This window comes from Nematolebias whitei, chromosome 7 (genome assembly GCF_014905685.2).
Source record: "Nematolebias whitei isolate Nwh7 chromosome 7, NemWhi1, whole genome shotgun sequence".
NCBI classification, from domain to species: domain Eukaryota; kingdom Metazoa; phylum Chordata; class Actinopteri; order Cyprinodontiformes; family Rivulidae; genus Nematolebias; species Nematolebias whitei.
In genome coordinates, this window is record NC_056504.1 from 47,217,529 (window position 1) to 47,238,030 (window position 20,502).

General features: G+C 40.1%; 1 protein-coding gene across 1 annotated transcript in view; it reads right to left on the reverse strand.

The window, feature by feature from the left end:
- The window catches only part of angpt4 (angiopoietin 4), a 97,729-nt gene that overhangs the window by 10,473 nt on the left and 66,754 nt on the right, over nt 1-20,502 (reverse strand). Inside the window, exons 2-5 of the mRNA XM_037679691.1 lie at nt 11,304-11,459; nt 11,107-11,228; nt 630-714; nt 66-213 (exon numbers count right to left, since the gene is read on the reverse strand). Of these exons, the coding sequence (XP_037535619.1) occupies nt 66-213; nt 630-714; nt 11,107-11,228; nt 11,304-11,459 (511 nt within the window). The remainder of the gene's footprint in view (nt 1-65; nt 214-629; nt 715-11,106; nt 11,229-11,303; nt 11,460-20,502) is intronic.

Genomic DNA, 20,502 nt, shown 5'->3' on the forward strand with positions numbered 1-20,502 from the left:
CAAGCACGTGATGAAATACAACGCAGCAAGAGATACTGAGCTTTAACTGAAGGGAGTGGGTGTACCTGTAGTGGTGGCCACCATGTTGATGAGTGTGTGGACAGACTCCATGAGCTGAGCCTGCTGCTTCTGCAGAGCCGTGTTGTTGCTGGTGGCGACTTTCAGCTGCCGCTCTAAAGACTCGATCGCCACCATCTGAGTCCTGACCACCGACTGCGAGAGAAAACATTCGCTCGTGTTTCTTCCCTGTGGACTGAGACGTCTGCATGTGCAGCTTGTGCACACCTTACGCGGAAGTAGAGATTGAGTCGTAATTAAGCAAATAACATTTTATATTTATATTTTTGCATGGATAAAGTTTTTTTTATTATTCTTAGAATCACTAGATTATACATTTAGCCAGTATTTTGTCAATCTTCATCCGTCTACATGGAAAGTTTGAGTTTACAGACATAAAATGACCTTCAAGGCTCAAAAACTTGACTGATGCATGATCTAATGAACATGAAACCTGCCCCTGTCAGTCCTGACAAGATTAATTTTATTATAAACTCAGACGCCTATCCAAACAGTCTCCTGCCGGTGATGTTTCTGCACGTTAATAACACCCAGATGTCCAGTAACTGTACCTGCAGTCTGTTCTTCTCCACTCTCATGTCCTCCAGCTCTCCTCTCTGCTGAGACTCCAACATCTGAACTTTGCTCTCCAAATGGCTGAAAGAAAAGAACGTCCATTACTCATTTAACACGGGTCACATGACTTCAGACTGACAAATGTTCTTCTAGAAGTCTCAGAAAATTCATCTCATACTGCTTTGAGTTTGCCGTTTTGATAAAATAGTCACATCGACGATCACAAATATGCCTTTATTTTTAATTCCCTTTAGGATGTCATTTATAATCAAGAGTTTGATCCCATACAGGCATTCAGTCAAGATTTAAATCGTATTACAAAATGCACAAATGGTTCTGGTTCAATTCAATTCAATGTATTTGTATAGCGCCAAATCACAACAGATGTCGTCTCGGTGCAGTACAACAGCTTTCACATTATAAAAGTTATCTAAGGAAGCAGCAGAATCTTACAGAAACGTTGGGAATGAAGAAGTTTTCAGAGCCTGGTTTAAATATTTATCTGGTAGCTTTCAGTTTGTTTAATAAATATTGATCGCACACAAGAGTTAATCAATGATGCTTACCTGGTTAATACCCAGGTATATACCCATTATGGTCCAGATAGGTAGCAGGTATGTTCCCAGTATGTACCACATGTTGCGTTATGTATTGCTATCCACATATTTATTTTTATCAGATTTTCCACAACTGTTTTGTTTTTCCAAGTCACGTTTTTAAATGAGAACTTGTTCCCAAACATTTCACCTGATAAAATAAAAAGGTCAAATAAATATTTTTTGAAACATAATCCACGTTAAATTGTTTCTTTAAAACGACCCTTTACTGCAGCCAATGGAGCTGGATAAAAAGCTCGTAATCCCATGAAACCCTGATCAGATACCGTAATGTGCTCCACAAGAGCCAAACTCACAATAGAAGTGAAACGAACAGTTCCATCAGGAAATCATGTTTGGGAGGCACATGAGAGAAAAAACACCAGATTCTTTGTGAAGAGCCCAGAACATTTGGAGATTAAAGGAGTTCCCTGTTGAAGTACTGCACGAGATTTATTGCAACATTTATCAACCATCTGCCAAAAAAGATGGGAGTGAAAGTTTGCCTTCTCCTACAACCAAGTTCTGTCCACTGCAGTCGCATTACCTGCTATTTAACAGCTCAAGCCTCAGAAAATATTATGAAGTAAATCTTATTTCAAGGGCAGTTCTTTCATAATAATAATAAAAGAAAATGTCCATTTTTAAACAACGCAAAGTGAACAGTTTGTTTAAATCAATAAAAACGTTCACAAATGTAATCAAACGTCTAATATCTACAATATTGTTGTCAGTGGTGGGATGTAACTAAGTACAAGTACTTTGTTACTGTAGTTAAGTACATCTTTCATGTATCTGTACTTTACTTAAGTAGAGTTAAACGTGGGTACTTTCGACTTTTACACTACATTTTACATTAAGTATATGTACTTTTTACTACACTACATTTCTATAATGCGTTGCAAGTTACCATCACGTTGCGGTTTTTTGATTTGTTCGTTAGTTTGAAAGTAAACAATGGTGAGAGGGGAGTTGGTCCATTGAATCACTGCAAAGTGCAGGTAACGTTAGACCCACCTTCAAGAAGAGCTGGGCCACTTATGTATATTCTAGTATACTGTATAAAAGTCAAGTCACATTTATTTATATGGCACATTTAAAACAGTAACTGTTGTCAAAGTGCTTACCAAAATAAGATCATAGCATCAAATATTAATAACAAGATATTACAGCAACATAAAAACCAATGCAGACATGTTCCTGTTCTCAATTTTCTACATTGCCTTGTAACCTAGCTGTTTTTTTTCCGCTACGTTTCTTTCTCCTTTTAATTATCACACTGTTTTAAATTGTTAAAAAAATAATAATAATCATTTGTGAATGTCTATTGTTGTCGTTATGCACAGTTGTCATCACTCTTTGTTAAAATCAGGTCTCTCTTGTAAATGAGTCCTCGTGGCTCAATGGGACTAACCAGTTTAAATAAAGGTTGAATGAATGAATGAATTAAAACATACATCATTGAGCTGGGCGCACCCGCAGCGCCGCTAACACGCGCCACCCAAGGCCTTATTAAAAGACTATTAAAAGACTATTGAAAGACTATTGAAAGACTATTGAAAGACTGTTCAGTACAGCAGGACACGTTCTCTCTCCCAGAAGAGTCGGACTGGACTCAAAAAACTTTGAAAACCAACTTCTTCTGAACTTGAACAAGAAATTCTTGCTGCAGTATTAAAATGTGTCAGTTCTTGATGTTAGGACAGGAGACAAAATGTCTCCAGATGTCTCGACACTCGGGTCCAAGTTTTGAAAATGGTGTCAGGAAGTTAAAATATTGTTCAATATTGACCCATTACAAGGTTTAAACAGTATTTTTACTAGAGTTGATGACAAACTGGAGTTGAAATGACCAGAGCCTGTTCCTTTGTTCGGTCTAACGCTCCTTTTGTTCAGGCAGACAACTTTTACTTAAATGTGTTTACCGCAGTTAAAATGACGTTGATTTTGTTTTGTGTTAAATAAAAACTTTCAAACGTAGAATCGTTCCTCTCTTATTTTGATCAATGGCATTTAACTCTGCATGTCCTCCATGAGGTTCTGACGCACAGAATCACAAGTCCAAGTGTGAACTGTGTCACAGAGTAAACACAATAAAAACATGTATTATCTGCAGCATTGTTCCTTAAAATGACACAACACTATTAACGTATTACAGAAAATATACATAAGGTAAGCAGACTTAAAGATATGTAGACTATTGCATTATGTAATACATTCAGGAAGTACTTTTACTTTTAATACTTTAAGTATTTTTAAAAGCAACTACTTACTTACTTTTACTTCAGTAAAAACATTAATATGGTACTCCTACTTTTACTAGAGAACATTTTTGTCTGTTTATTTGTACTGTTATTTAAGTACGGCGTCTAAGTACTTTCTCCACCACAGATTGTTGTACACTTTAATTAAAAAAAAACAACAACAAAAAACACTAAAGTTTAAAACGTAACGTCGACATACGGTTGTATCTCATGTAAAAATGAGGCCATCATCGTAAAAGTTGTGGGTAGGGAGGACACAAAACCCAAACGGTTTGTAACGAGCCAGAGGCTGGAACTCCTGAATTACTCCCCTCCATTAGAAAGGCTGTAACAGTGAAATAAAGATTAATAACTCGAGCATTACTCTTCCTGCCAGATCAGGACGCAGCTGTCGTTATCTGTGCAGCTGAACCAGCAGTCCAGCTGTTGAAAATAGACTCCAGGCCACAGTTAGATCAACAACGTTCAGGCCAAACGAATGAAAGCTGATGAAGGAGTGGCAGCGGCCTCAGAGGAGAACGTGGGACAAACTGCAACGAGGCCGAGTGTCCACTTTACAACTCTGCACACAATAGAGGGGGTGATGATCTGAACGTGGAAATGGATTTTCTTCACTATAAATTACAACCTGTGAGTTTCACATGAGTTTTGTTGCAACAGCTTTTTAAATGCACAAGTTCTTTTTGTGGAAAGGATCAGAAGCGTGCACCTTTAAATTAGCATCGTTATTCAAATGAGATTCAGACCGTCCACCAACAGTCTTTAAAAAACTCAAAGTGTCTTTGGTAAGTCCTTTTCACCAAAGCACTTTGAGTTTGTGCCTTATTTAAAACCAAAAAACATAAAAAACAACTAGCACTGCTGTAGCATCTAGTCTTTAGGCTCGCTCACAACCTGCTGTAAGTGCTCCGTTGAGCATTTATGGCCACGCCGTGGATGAGGCGTGCACATCACTTGCAGAGTGGAGGCCTTTGATCCTGCTCGTGCAAATTAAGAAAGCACGCGGCACATTTGGAACCAGTGCTTTTTATATACCCAATCCAAGTCAGGCCCGTGGGAGCTTTGTGATGGAAGTAAGACACATGAGTGATGTCATTTTACGATTCGCGTGCCTCAGCACTGCTATTTGTGTGGTCCATAAGTCAGAAACATATCGGACTTTTTACTGGCAGGCAGCGCATGGACCTGTGTGCAACATGAGGCAACTCTCCCTGTAGGTAGGAACTGATCTGTGGCATGCAGTGTTGTAAGAAAGGAAGAAAATGGCTGTTGCCTTTCTGCCACAATGACTGATGGTGTTGGACCTCGCTAGGCCGATGATAGAAGTTGTGGAGCGCCACAAATCAATGTTGGTTTGGCTTTTACAGGAAAACCAATACCACTCACTGAGGACCTCCTTTTATACTGACTGCAAGTCAGGAGTGATCGTCACATGCTAACCACTTGTGCTACGAGTACAGCCTAAACTCCTTTCACACGAGAAGCCGCTCATACTCCACAGGTACTGGTCACGTGCATCGCACATGCGTTTTCCAAGACTAACAACACGATTCTTTCCACACCTTGAACAAGTCAGGCAAACCTGTACTTGACAAGTACTTTTTATTATTTCTTAAACTTTCATGTTATTGATCATCAGGACCACGCGGCCCAGCTGTTAGCCATCAGTCTCTGGACCTGTGCACGTTAAAAACATGTACTGTGGGTTAAGAGAGTTGATTTTACTCAAACAAATGGTTTCCACCAGGATCTGGCGGTGGAGCTATGGAGACCAAACCAGACCAACTAAAACTATGTGATCTGTGTCAATGTCCTCTGTCACTGAGGAGTTTGAATAGAGAATGTTTGTAGTTTTCAAGATGAGTGTTTTTCTGGACTAGAACTGAACAGGGAATGCAAGTAAACCGTAATGGTTTTGGTGGAAGTGGGTAGGAGTTACACTGTTTATAAGAACAGAGGTAGATTTAACTTGTCCGAAGCGACGCAGAGTGACGGATCCTGGCGAGTGGAGGGAGCGGTTTCATCCATGACCTGGTGCAATGGCGGAGACAGAGGGTGGTCAATGGTGGCCGCCATTATAGATTAAGCTTTGGCCATCCTAAAGGCCACTGCAATCATTTGAGGAAACTATATTTTAAGCAATCAAAAACGAGAATGCATAGTTTAATCAAATACAGAGTGTATCTAGTCTACCTAAATTTAAGAGAAAAACTTTGTTTTATTCTCAATGTAAATCTTAAGCAGCTTATTCCCCCTGGATGACCTGCTTTGTTGTTTTTTTATTGTTCATTTTATCCACACTGACAGACGCAAAGAGCTGCTGTTACAACCTAATGTATGAAAAGTGTTTGCAGCTAACTCTATAAACAGCTCCAGGTGTCTCAGTATCACTCAGTCATTATCATTCCCGTTTTAAACCGAGTATTAATCTCGTTTGCTGTGCCGTTTATAAACGCCAGTCGACATTTAGGTCGTTTAAATTTAGGTCATTTAAATTTAGGTCATTTAGGCCAAGAGCGTTCACCAATACTACCATAATTCTTGTTTCTAACAGCTTTTATAAATACTGACTGACGATATTAGGACAGTAAGAATAAGACAAAACCTGTAATCTGTAAAGTATTCCTCACTTATAAAGCGCTCACAGTCCGACAGACATTTTGTGTGAAACATCAGTGACTTTTCTTCAAAAAAACAAACAAACAAACAAGTAGTTTAATATCTAAACATAACAAGAAAATTGTTTTGCCTGAATCTAATCATAGAATAATTCAAGCATAAAGGGAAACCAAAAACAAACGTCCGGTAAATAAATTGTAATAAATTAACACGTCATCAATATCAATAAGAAAACTGAATATCTAAACCAAATTTCATGAGAGCAGCACAGGCAGACTGGTTTAGATGAAAGTGTTAACTTTGGTAAAACAAATAATTGTTCAGAACAATACTAACAGTTTTCAAATAAAATTAACAACGCAATTTTTACTTTTTTCCCCAAATATAAAAGTATATTTATTTGGGTTTAGGCATCATATTGGATTCATTCCGTCTCAAACTTGAGCAAAATGCTGATAAAACCAAAGGGATGTTGCTTTCAAACAGGAAGTCCTTCCTTCTATTTTATCTTTGAATGGTGTTCCTATTGAGTTTGTCGATTCTTAAAAATACTTGGGCGTCTTGGTCGATTCACATCTCTCTTTTAATCCTCATGTCGAAAACTTAATGAAGAAACTTAAAGTTAAACTGGGTTTCTTTTTCAGAAATGGATCCTGTTTAACTCTGAATGCTAGGAAACACCTTGGAACTGCGACTTTCCTTCCAATAATTACTCCATTATTTACATGAACGCTCCTACAACCCTGCAGATGTTGGACACTGCCTATTCGTAACTGGTATAGCGTACCCATCACTGCACCCTGTAGTCACTGGTTAACTGGGCATCATTTACTAGATGCACACTCTCCCACTGGTACATTTTCATCTTTAAATCACTTCTTGAATCCAAAAATCAGTTACATCTCTGTACATTAGCCAGGTACAGCAGATAGCTTCTTCTGTTTTAAAAGAAGTTTTCACCCCCTTCACAGGGAGTTTCAGCTTCTTCCCTCCGGTCGGAGGTTTTTATTTAGCCTCTAAATGTACGACAAGATACTTTAAAAAACAGCTTTGTTCCTACTGCTGTTACTGCAATGAACAAACTGAACGGACATCGATGTTCTCAGTGGTTTAACAGATTTTTATCCAATGATGAAAATGATATTTTAATATATTTTTTATACTAGTTGATTTTTAAAGTTTTTACTCTCCTCTTCTGTGTCCTACTTTGTTTTGACCTGTGGAGCCTTGAGCACTATTATCTGTGAATGGTTTATTTGAGGTGTTCTTAGCTTGTACAGCGTGTGTGTGCATGGACGTATGCTTTGTACCACTGCAAACCAAATCTACCCTTGGGTATAAATAAAGTAACCTAACCTTGGTCTGCTGCCTTCATACATCTCCTCCTACATGTCTCTGCGTGAGTGTAGCTACAGCGTGCGCTCTCAGGACATTATTACCTGCAGTGTCCCCTCATTGCGGACCTTCTCCTACTCCGCTCCCGTTTCCTGGAATATCTTGCAAAAAAGATCTGAAGCTCTTGACCTTGACTTCTCCAAGTGGCTTCAAACATTTGCTAAGTTCATGGCAAAAACCAATGCAGACATGTTCCTGCTTTTAGTATTTGATGTCGCTTCATAATGTAGCTGTTTTTTTTGTTTGATTTTAATATCGTTTCTTTTGTTTACTTTTCATTTTATATGATTTACTGTTGCCTGTACCTCATCTGTGCTCTTTGATTAAAACAGGTCTCTCTTGAAAATGAGTCCACGAGGCTCAATGAGACTAATCTGTAGAAATAAAGGTTTACCATTCTAGTTAAATAATCTTCGCCTATACAGTCCAAAGAAGTAAATCCTCGTGTTGAAATTACCACATTTTTCAAATCAAACTGAGCAAACAGAAGTCCGGTTGAAGTGTGGCTGATCAGGGCTGGACGGGCTCCTCCATCATTCTGTACAATGTGGCTCTTTTGTACGTTTGACTGATATTATCTTACACGAGCAGGTGAGAGCTTGGTCTCACTAACGAGGCTGAAACACTTTATCAGCTCCTGGTTCTGATCGCTTCAACATGCTGACCTGCACATGAACGAGGAAACCACTTCCACTGACATGTAGACGGATGGTGAGCGACTGACGGCTGCGGCACCGCGGTTTGTGTGTGAAGACGTGTGTTAAAGTGTTTGTAACTTTACGCTTTAACGTCTATGAGTGTGCGATTACAATTTGATGTTTATACTACGATTACAATCTATGCGAGCCGAAAATGTTTCTAATTTATGCCATTTAGAAAATGTTCTTGGCCTTTTTCGAGCTACAATGGAAGTTTTATTCTAAGAAGTCTGCACTGACTGTTGCAAACATCGCGTCAAACCTTAGAGACCAAATTATTTTTAGGCTGATATTTAACTGTGACTCAGAAAACAGTTTACTGTTTCTACGGTTTGAACGATTTACAATATACAAAGAAAAACCTATATTTTTGTGTTTTGTTTTTAAAGATGAAGCACTGAGCATAGCTCTCCCTCTTCTTGTTCTTTTATGCTCCATTTATTTTTCAGTAATGCCCAGTCGATTGTACATTTTATCCAACAAATAACCACATTCCAGCTTACAGAAAGCAACACCCATCTCCGTTTTCAACACTGCTTTGAAACAAACATTTACAACAAGCTAGAAGAGTTAGCATGTTAGCAAGCGAAATGTACCGCAGGTTCACTGCAGAGACTAAAGATCCAGCTAATTATTTCACAAACCTTGGCTTGTCCAAATTACAGTTACTTTACAAAGAGCAGAACAAGTGAGAACTAGAACGTTCCTGCAGAAACTTTGACGGGGGCTACCACCACAACAAATTTCAGCTCAATATCTTCCCTTTTAGCTAAGGAGGCCATCTTGGGTTTTTTTATTTGCATTAAGAATGTATAACGACTCGTTTGAAGCTACGACCGTACCAAATTTCAGTTCAATATTTCTAAGAATGACTGATTTATAGTCAATTCAGAGTCTTCTGAGGTAGCTGCGGCAGCCATCTTGAACCAAAATGGCTCCAAAAGTTGATCAGTGTTGTTCAGGGACCTCTCGACTTTAGATCATGTGACCTCACTGTGGCAATTAGAGGTGGTTAAGAGTTCTGTCGGTGTTCTTCTATGAAAAATGGTATCTTTGTTTGCAAATTACGTCGCCGCGGTAACCCAAAACACCAACAAAAGTAACAGCACACAACACGGCGCTGAGTCATTTTGACATAACATTTGTGGAGGGTACACGCTGCAGTTCGGGACACATTGAAGTTGATAGAAGAGCATGATCCTTTTCAGGTGGATAATAATAATAATAATAATAATAATAATAATAATAATAATAATAATAATAATAACAATAATAATAATAATGGGTCGCTGCCTTTCTAGGTGGTCCAATAAGTAAAAAATTGTGAAATTACCTTAGAATTAAAAAAACAAAACTATGTTTGTCTTGGTGAAGTTTTGATTTACTGTTGGATCAATGTTCCAACTCTCACCTGTGGTCATGAGGTCCTCAAAGAAAGAAGGAAACCCTGAAACGAGCATTTGAAACAGGAAATAGATGGGTTTGTTGGTTTATGCTGCTAAAGTGGGAAACACTTGAGGCCAGATTTGAACCATTAAACTGACGTTGCCTTGATTGGAGGCAGCGCGCCAAACATCACATGTCTGAATCCACGATCAGAAGATGCAGCTCAGAGCATCAAACTGGATCAAGTTCAAACTAAATAAAATACATTTTACTTTATTTTTCTTCAAGTCTCTTAAAAATGGTGCTGCTGTCATTTAGCCGTTTGATACAAACATGTTGTTAATCTGTGGAGCGAATGTTGTGAAGTGAACCAACTCCAGGTGATCGGTGGGTTTTAAGGTCACATTGTGGTCACAGTGCTTCAAGATATGAGCGTGGTGCACAGAGGGCTCAGTTTATCTACAGAAAATCTCTCACACTGTAAAACTACTGTTTCTGAATCACACACACACACACTCATGTAGAGTCGAAGCTTGTCTGTTTGCATTAGATATGTTTCTGTAAACAGACAGCGCACTTGATGATCTCTGAATGTTTCAGCACTCGCTGCAGCATCCAAGTTCACCTCAAAATGAAAAATGATAACAACATTGTGACTCCAAATATTGGTGTATCTCTCAGCAACAGCTGAGCTTGTGTTCGCTGCAGCCTGCTCTCACTTAGGTTTCACATGTCCTCACTGATACGTTACAAGTAAATAAAGTGCTATGTGTTGTCATCATTGTAGGTTCCCATACAATGGTGAAATTAATTCTCTGCATTTAACCCATCGCACCTGGGATACACCCAGGTGGAGCAGTGTGCAGCTACAGTATGTAAGCGCCAGGGGAGCAATTAGGGATTAAGTGTCTTGCTCAAAGATGCCACGACATGTGGGAATGGCTGGGGATTGAACCTGGGACTTTCAGGTCCAAGTCGGCTGCCCTGCCTCTACCCCCTCTTGGCCCTCTACAAACTGTGTAGCTCGTGTTTTCAAACCTGTGTGTACGACCTGGAGACATCCATTGTGAAATAAACTATAGTTAAATCAAGTCATATGACCCACTGATTAGTTTGAAGTCATGAATTAATGTTTAAATGTTTTGTAATCAAAGTCGAGTCAAATTTATTTATAAAGCACATTTAAAACTTTATGCCATCAAGACATTTTAACAGAGGGTGAATTGCACATTAACTAGTTTTAAGTGCAAATAAATCTGACAATCATCAGCATAGCAGTGAAACGAAAGACCATGATTCCTCAGGATAGACCCCAAGATGAGCAGATACAATGAAAACAGAAACAGAAGGGGTCCAAGAATCGAGCCCTGCGGGACCCCGCAGGAAAGAAGCACTGAAGCAGACAAACCATTACCAACATTAACACAAAAACTCCTGTCACTCAGATAAGAACTGAACCATTCCAATGCTGCACCAGTAATCCCATTTAGTGAGTGTTGTGGTTTTAAGTCTCACCTGTTCTTGTCTCGCAGATGCCTGATCTCGGTGGTTTGCAGAAGGAGCTCCTTTTCCAGTTTGTTGGTGGACAGAGAGTTCTCCAGAAGTTGGATTTCTATCCGAGACGTGTGGTTCAGTACCTGAAAGAGCAACACACTGGTCACCTCAGAGGAAGTGCTTCTAGGGGGTGAGATAATCAAAGTGCAGACTGTTACCTTGGCTTCTACCACGTTGAGTTTACGTGTCTGCTCCGCTGTCTGTGACAGCAGGTTGGTTCCGATCTCCAGCATCGTGGCCGTTTGGTTGTGGACGACGTGCGACTGTATGTTGGTGACGTCTCGCCTTAAACTCCTCTGTATGAAATTCTCTAACTGTCGACACAAAATGAGTAAAGTTTGAGCCTCTTCTGCGTTTTGTTAAGATAAAATGTAACGTTGACACATTGAACTCTGTTTTGTAGTATCTGGTTTCTTGGTCTGATTTAGCTGAGCTCTTTGTAGCTTTTGTCTTCATGTTTTCAGTCTGTCTTGGATTTAGTTTTTTTTTTGTTCCGTTTTTGTTTCTTGTTACGTCCTTCACTGTGTCCCTTGGTTAAATTCTTCCTTGTTTTCCCACAAAACTCACCTTGTTTTCTCGTTTTCTGCTGCACGATTTTAATCATTATCTTCCTCAGTATATAAAACACTCAGTTCTCCTTTCCTCCCTGTCAGACCTTTATTATAACTGGCTCATTTGCTTTATAAATAAACATCCAGAAGTGATCACTTCTGCCTGCTTGTGATCGTTCATGCGTGCGTTTTGTAACACGTTCCATGATATTGATTGCTTGCTTTGTGTTTTTGTTAGGTAGTGCCAACCAAACTGTAAGATTTTGGCACAGTGTGTTCGGCTCAGCGAACGCCTCCTACAGCTTTTGAGTGACAATCAGACATTTCGGTATGTTTTTATCCACAAACGTTGATGTGGATGACAGACGGCTCAAAATCACGCAGTGTAAATATTCTGCGATGCAGCGATCAATAAGAAAACCAGCATGACAGCCGTGTTTACCACAAACCCCATCTCAATTTGGTGAGTTACCAAGCTGACATTTACTATCAAGAAGTGAGGTAAACATTATGGGACTGTGTTTACTTTTACAGGATCATAAAACAGCATTTTGGAGAAATAAAGGATTGAATTTTATGACACAATATAGAAATGTTCACAAAGAACAAATGGAGTTGAAAAGAATTCTTTGTTGAAAACGTTCTTCCAAAAGTTGTCAAGATAAAAGTTTAAACACGTGCGCGTTTTTGCCTTATGATGGAAAAGTCGATCTATCATTCTAATAAAAACGAATATAACACGAGTCATGTTTCTGTCCAGAAGTTCTGCAATGAAGCCACCCACTCAGAATACGAGCTCCACCAAATCAAACATGTCAGGAGGTCTAAAGAAGCAGGTCTCTCCATCTCTGGGAATATCAGTCGATGCCAACTTCTTCGGCCATGCGGCGACCTTCAGCTGCTCACAAATAAACAATCTGTCCATACGGCCATCTATTCATGCCTCCGACTCCACATCCTCGGGATATCAGTGCCACTGAGACGCACAGGGAGTTGATAAATATACTGCTGCACCAACAAATAGACTGGTCCCACGGGGACACCAACAAGGCAAAGTTCAGGCCACGACGCCCTGACCACATTCTCTGGTGTTACGCGGATCCCATCGCAGGAAAACCTCACAAGTACTTTGTTTTTATCTGAATCAGACCTCAGATCAGAGGCGGGTGTTGTCTTTTTAAATGCAGATGTCTTTGGGAGTCGGTCGGTTTATTTTTCACTGATTATCACTTTTTATCACAAATGTTTTTAGATGTGGGACCAAAATTATGAGGCTAAATTGAGTTGGTTCTGCTGTTTAGCTTCTACTCACGTGTAAAAAGATGTTGGACGTTTCCCCAAAAGGAACTGGAGAAGGGAATTCTCCCCTTTTTTAAAATGCAATTGTTTTTTTGCTTTTAGTGAACTCCTCAAATCAATGTTCACCGTTTACTGTTTTCAAGCCACAAACGAATATTAAATCTGAATCCAGAAAGTCAAATTTTATCTCAACCATTTGTTTTGGTCTGTCCCAACGCAGCGGTTTTCAAAAACAATGAAATGAACACAAAATCGTTTTGGGCTTGTTTTGTTCAAAGCAGCTAATGACTCAATTTTCGGCTTACATTTTTTTAAATTTCCATCCATCCATCCATCCATCCATCCATCCATCATCTTCCACTTGTTCTGAGGTCAGGTCTTGGGGGCAGCAGCTTGAGCAGGGAGGTCCAGACATCTCTTTCCACAGCCACCTCTTCCAGCTCTTCTGGGAGGACTCCAAGGTGTTCTCAGGCCAACTGAGAGACATAGTCTCTCCAGCGTGTCCTGGGTCTTCCCCGGTGTCTCCTCCCAGTCGGATATACCTGAAACACCTCCCTAGGGTGGCGCCCAGGGAGCATCCTTACCAGATGCCTGAACCACCTTAACTGGCTCCTCTGGATGTGGAGGAGCAGCAGTTCTACTCCGAGTCTTTCCCAGATAACTAAACTTCTCACCCTGTCTTTAAGGGAGAGTCCAGCTACCCTGTGGAGGAAACTCATTTCAACCACCTGTATCCACAATCTCATTCTTTCAGTCACTACTCAAAGCTCACCATGACCATAGGTGAGGGTAGGAACGTAGACCAACTGGTACACCGAGAGCTTTGCCTTACCCTCTTCACCACAACGGACCGGCACAGGGTCTGCAATACTGCACCAATCTGTCTGTCAATTTCACGCTCCATTCTTCTCTCGCTTGTGAGCAAAAGATACTAGAACTAGTACTAGAAGAGATACTTGAACTCCTCCACTTGAGGCAGAACCTCACCCTCAACCTGAAGAGAACAAGCCACCCTTTTCTGACGGAGGACCGTGGACTTGGATTTGGAGGTGCTGATTCTCATCCCAGCTGCTTCACACTCGGCTGTGAACCGTTCCAGTGAGAGCTGGAGATCACAGCATGATGACGCCAACAGGACCACATCATCTGCAAAGAGCAGAGATGAGCTCTTGAGGCCACCGAACTGGAAACCCTCCGCCCCTTGGCTGCACCGAGAAATTCTGTCCATAAAAGTGATGAACGGAATCGTGACAACGGGCAACCCTGGCGGAGTTCAACTCCCACGCTGAAGGGGTCCGACTAACTACCAGCAATGCGAACCAAGTTCTCGCACCGCTTGTTCAGAGCAATCCCATACTCACGGAGCACCCCCCACAGAGTACCCCGAAGAACAGGGTCAAATGCCTTCCCCAAGTCCACAAAACACATGTAGACTGGATGGGCAAACTCCCATGACCCCTCGAGGACACTGGTGAAGGTAAAGAGCTGGTCCAGTGTTCCACATCCAGGATGGAACCCACAATGTTCCTCCTGGATCTGAGGTTTGACCAATGATCAAAGATTTATATTTCGGTTATTATGAGTTCTACTTGGCATACGTCTGTTTGCCTTATAAAACTTGGATTTGCCATTGATCCTATAAACAAATCAAATTTTGAAAAAGTAGAAACATTGTGTAAATTTTCAATAAAAACAGAATACAAAGATTTACTAACCTTACAACCCATATTTTATTCATAATAGAATATTAAAATGTGAAATTAAGAAACTGTATCTTTTTTAAAAGGAAGTTAAATTTGAACTTCACGGCAGCAACACATTATAAAAGTTGTGACGGGCATGTTTGTCACCGTGACGCATCTCCTCTGATAAACAAGAAAACATTTACAAAGATGTCAGATACGAAGGAGAAATGTTTCAAAGAAGTTTAAAACATTTATCAAATTCACCAAAGTTTAATTTAATGGTTTTTACGTCATATTTGTTTTAATCTAGACAAACTCATTTTCACTGATCTTTTAACCTGACTGACAAGTTCGATTTAGTTTTCTTCAAGTCTTATTGAAATTTAACAATATTGAAATTTAACAATATAGTCTTTTATTCAAGCAGTTTTCTAAGTTCAGAGCTGCACATCACAGTGGTCAGGATTTAAGAAGTAGGTCTGAGGAACGTCTGTCGGTGAATAAATTGTGCTGAAACATCTGGTGTGATGCAGGAAGGAGAAAACAGCTGGAACGAACTGCTTCTTTTCTGCTTCCTGAGATGCTGCACAGATAAACTCTGACAAACGCTCCAACTTGCTGAATATAAAAGTGATACATGTTTAATGTGAACAAAAAACAAAAAAGAAAATCAGTTTGGCGGGTTTTAAATTGGGCCTTTTCCCCTTTTGTTGATTCTCCAGAGTCGTCTGACATTTTACTGGGATGGAAACAGACGTAGAGACAGGACATACAACATCCCTCAGACACGCAAGAACCGGTACCAGCACATGCACGAACACAATTAGCACTACACGGGTCCACTTACATTTCAAAAGTGAAGTCAACAAGCTCACAGTCACGTGTGGAGCGCTCATGTCAGAGACGCTAACTCAAACCACATGCTGGTTTTACTGTGATCCGGCCTTCTGGGTGACTTCAGACGAGTCGTGGGGAAAAGAGAGAGGGAGGTCTCCCCTAAGCCCCCACACACACACACACACACCACCACTGCCCTGATAAGACTGACGCACAGGCAAGTAGATCTGATAGTGATCTGGGGTAACAAGTGCACCGGGTGTCACTGGAGTGTGTCAGAATGTGAGCCGTGGTCATGAAGGATCACCGAGGCCCGAAGCTGCAAAGGAAGAAATGAACGTTTTTCCTTTTTCCAACAGTAAAAATACAACAAATGTTTATATTTTGCATTAAAGGCAGAGGCGATGTAATGTCAGACGGCAGTAAAGTGTGAAATCTGATTTGAAGTTTGAGTCAAATAGTACAAACTGAAGCCAGAGACTTGGAGGAATGCATATCACCCGCCACTTTTCAAGGCCAAGTTTTGGCTAAGTGGCAGTTTTTTTTAAAGAATGAGTTAAAAATGTAAGAGGTCAAAAAAAGATTTAAATTAAAATTTTATTTTTTTTCTTTGCTTTGCTTAATTGCAAATGCAGTCATGGGTAAGGTGGACACTGTGGGCTGCTACAAGTACCTGGGGGTCCATCCAGACCAGGGGTCTGCAACCTTTAGGATCAAAAAAGCCATTTCTGCCCCTTTGTTCACTAAATTAAACGTGTCAGGAGCCACAAGACCCGCTACAACTGGGATTCTCAACCGGTGGCCCACGGACCTGTAGTGAACTAAGCCTAAGGTCAGGATTTGACCTTAAGAACCATATGGGACAAAACTTGTTATTTCATTGATTTGCATCCAGAAATACAGGTTGACCCATCCTGAGACTTTCTTTCTTGAAAATTCAAGTGAAAGAACACTCTCTTTTTTATTATCATTACTATTTTACAAATGTTGATAATCAAAGTGTTTTAGTTCAAACCATTTTAGATGTTGCAGTGAACTAATCATTTTTAATTAACTGTGAAAACAGTAACAATGATTTTTAATCCTCATGCAAAGCTAGAATTCATGTTAAGGTCTGTTACAGAGTAATTATGCATTTTCTGATTTTCTGTCTTTGAATGAGCAGTGTAAGTGGTCCAAGGTCGGAGTCAAACGCAGACCAGTTGTTGGAACGAGCTGTCGTGTTTTTACATCCTCTCAGACGTAAATAGAGAAGCTGGCACCTGTTTTTCCGCCAACTCGTCCAAACATTTCTCTCTCTGTCTGAAAAACATTTTCAATCTGTTCCATAACATTCTTGCTGTTTTTCTGACATTTAGTGACCTCTTACGTCACAAAACACACCCCTGTCTGGTCGATATTGACCAATCAGAAACTCCCAGATGAACCGGAAATAGAGCTCTTTAAAATGTCGGTACTTCCTAGTTTAAACCAGTGTCGTGAGAGTGGCGGAGAGTTTTTCGAGGAGAGTTGGGTGAAGAGTCGAGTTGGAGTCTTTGTAGCTCCCGTGCTGGGAAACAGGAAAATCCTGACATGACCACAGAGCTCTTCCGAGTCTTATGGGATTATAACATTTTCCACCTCTGGGTGGAACTCTGACGGACTCCACTCATGTGAAGTCCACTCGTGAGGCGAATTTGTGTCGGACGGAATACCGTCACTACTTCGGACGATTCACAGCTGTTCCTACGGAGACGCTGAAAGGGTGCGTTAAATGGAACTTCGTACCAGGGACATCTCCAGGTAAAAAGTTGATTTATAACACCTAAGTGTACTGGGGAAGAAGCTGGAAAAAGCCCGGAGAGTGCCGTTCTGAATGCTGACACAAACAAACCCCCTCACCCATCTTTTTCTCCCTTTAAACTTCATCTTTCCATCTTTAAAATTCTTCTATCAAGTAGAAATCATTCCAGATATTTTAGAAATGTCTGTGTAAAGTTCTCATCCACCGCCGTGTGGATAATCAAAATTGTACAGTTTGCTAAAACTAGCCATGTTGTTATTTTCCATATTTTGCCAATTAATGTAAATGTGTGATGTGTTAAACTTTGATTCTGTTAATAAATGACCGCATTCATTTTGATGGGTCAAAGATAATTAACGTCTCACGTTACATTTCTAAATTCAATGCACATTATATACAGTCCAGAAAAATGAAAGAATCCGTTTAATTTATGAATATATCTCATGCATATGTTCATCTACAGACCACTTTAAGTTTGTTGGAGGGCGCTTTTCTGGACAGTAGGGGTGATTTTATAAAACTAAAAATATCTAATGATTTTTAACATTTATTGATATTTTTACATTCTAAGACAAAATAAAAGATGAGATTCTTGTAAAGACGGAAAATAGTTTTTTGCCCAGTTTCTAAAAACTAAAACAATAAACTAATGTATTCTTACTGTATGTGATTTTTTGTAATTGTAGAAAAATTACTTATCCTACTTTGAAGAAATAAAGCATAAAGTGAAAGTTAATATGTTTTACTCCATGCAATGTTTCTAGTATTCATATAGCTGCTAAATAAATTACAGGAAAACTGCTCAAACTAGCCCTTTTAGCTGTTGTAACCAATAAATTTCAGTTTTATGTCAGTTTTGGTCAAAGCTTAAAAGAGCGGCTGCAGAGGGACCAAAGAGCCGCATGTGGCTCCAGAGCCGCAGGTTGCAGACCCCTGCTCGAGACAAACTGGACAGGACAGCAACGCCCTCTAGAAAGGACAGAGTTGCCTTTTTCTTCTGAGGACACTCAGGTTTTTTAACATCTGCAGGACCATGCTGCAGAGGTTTTACCACTCGGTGGTCTCCAGCGTCTTCTTCTACGCTGTGGTGCGCTGGAGCAGCAGGGTGAAGAAAGCTGATGCCAACAGACTCAAACTCATCAAGAGAGCTGGCTCAGTTCTGGGGGTGGACTTGCAGGTTGAGGAAACTGCTCCAGATCCTGAACAACACGTCACACCTCCTGCATGCCACACTGGACACAGCGCAGCACCTTCAGTCGTAGACTGAGACCATTGAGGTGCTCCACAGAACGACACAGGAAGTCCTTCAAACTTTTCAACTCCTCCCCCTTTCTACACACAGAGCAATACAAATTAATCCTGCACCACGATAAACACTTTGATGTCTGCACATGACCTGTTTTAGACTTTAATTGTTGGTATTTTTATATCTTGTGTATGTTCCTTTGTATTGAAACTCTGGCACAACAATTTTTCTGCAGGCTCAATAAAGTTCTATCTCATCTTACTGTATATTTGAAAATTACTTCCAACTCAACTTGCAAAAAATGACTAAGTCTGAAAATATTTTGTGCAGTGAGCAGTTTAGATTGACAAAAGAACAAACATGTCACGTCTCCGGCGCAGTATAATACAATTCTTGTAATCTTACTTGTTCTTTCCAACTTTAACCTCATGCCGTGTTGTATTCATTGTGCTTCAGGCGTTAGAAAATAATCCAAACTATTGTTTTTTCTTGGTCTTCTTGTACTTTTGGTGCAATAACAGCAAATCAGGATCAGAAGTTGGGCTGCACAATATTATGTGATTTTGACGTGATTCTTGATGATTGCTATAACAGTCCTGGTAAACCCACATTTCCCTCCCTCCTGTCTCTTTGTTCTGTCATCACGATGCTCACAACACTTTCTGTGTTTTAGCATCTCAGCCACATAATCTAAACCTGGTGCGGACATCAAGAAGAGTGAGAGTCATGAACGCACGACACTTGGAACAGAAAAACTCAGGATTTATTGCAGTTCAAGCTGTCTTTTACAACAACACAGATATTGCAACCATGATAAATTAGTGATAGACCTAATCAGGAAGTTTGCATCACATTTATAAAAGAAACAAGCCATTAATGCTCTACCAGTGCATGTTGGGTAAATTAAACTGAATGCAAAGATTTGGAACTCTCTTAAATCCATAATTCATTCACAGTGGAGCAGTAAATACATCAAACCTTAGACAAATACATTTTATTTTTAGGGAACAACTGGAGGAGCATTTTGAAACTAATTAGGTTAATTGTCAGCAGGTCAGTAAGAGGAGTGGGTATGAAAAGATCATTTCAGAGAAGCTGAATCTCAGAATGGGCAGAGGTTCACCAGGCTGTAAGAACCTGAAAATAGTTGAAAGTTAAGAGTAATATTCCTCGCTAGAAAACAGGAAAGTTCATATTGTGAAACAAAAAATGAATCCAGCAAAGAATAAACGAGGGGTCTGCAACCTGTGGCTCCGGGGCCACATGCGGCTCTTTGGTCCCTCCACAGCGGCTCTCAAGCTTTGACCAAAACTAACATAAAACGAAATTTTACATTAAAAAATAACTAGTTTGAGAAGTTTTTCCTGTAATTTCCTTTGCAAATAGGTGTACTAATACATCCATCCATCTATTTTCTTTATCCGCTTATGCCATTTTGGGTCACGGGGGTCGCTGGTGCCCATGTCCAGCAATCACTGTGTGAGGAGCGGGGTACACCCTGGACTGGTCACAAGTCCATCACAGGACCCCATAGAGACAAACAACCATTCACTCTCTCATTCACACCTAGGGACAATTTAGAGTTACCAATCAGCCTAACATGCATGTTTTTGGTCTGTGGGAGGAAACCGGAGTACCCGGAGAAAACCCACGCATGCACGGAGAGAACATGCAAACTCCACCCAGAAAGGCCCCCGGACCGGAGTTTGAACCAAGGACCTGCTCACCGAGAGGCAGCAGCTCTACCAGTTGCGCCACCGTGCTGTGTACTAATACATGAGTAAATTATACTCCCTTTAACTTTATTTTTTCAAGGTAGGATACTAAATTTCTCCACAATAAAAAAATAAATAAAATCACACATGCCTTCACAGTTCAATACTCTTTTAAATGGCAAAACAAAAAACTAATATGTGTATGTATATCTATATATATAGATATATATATATAGATATA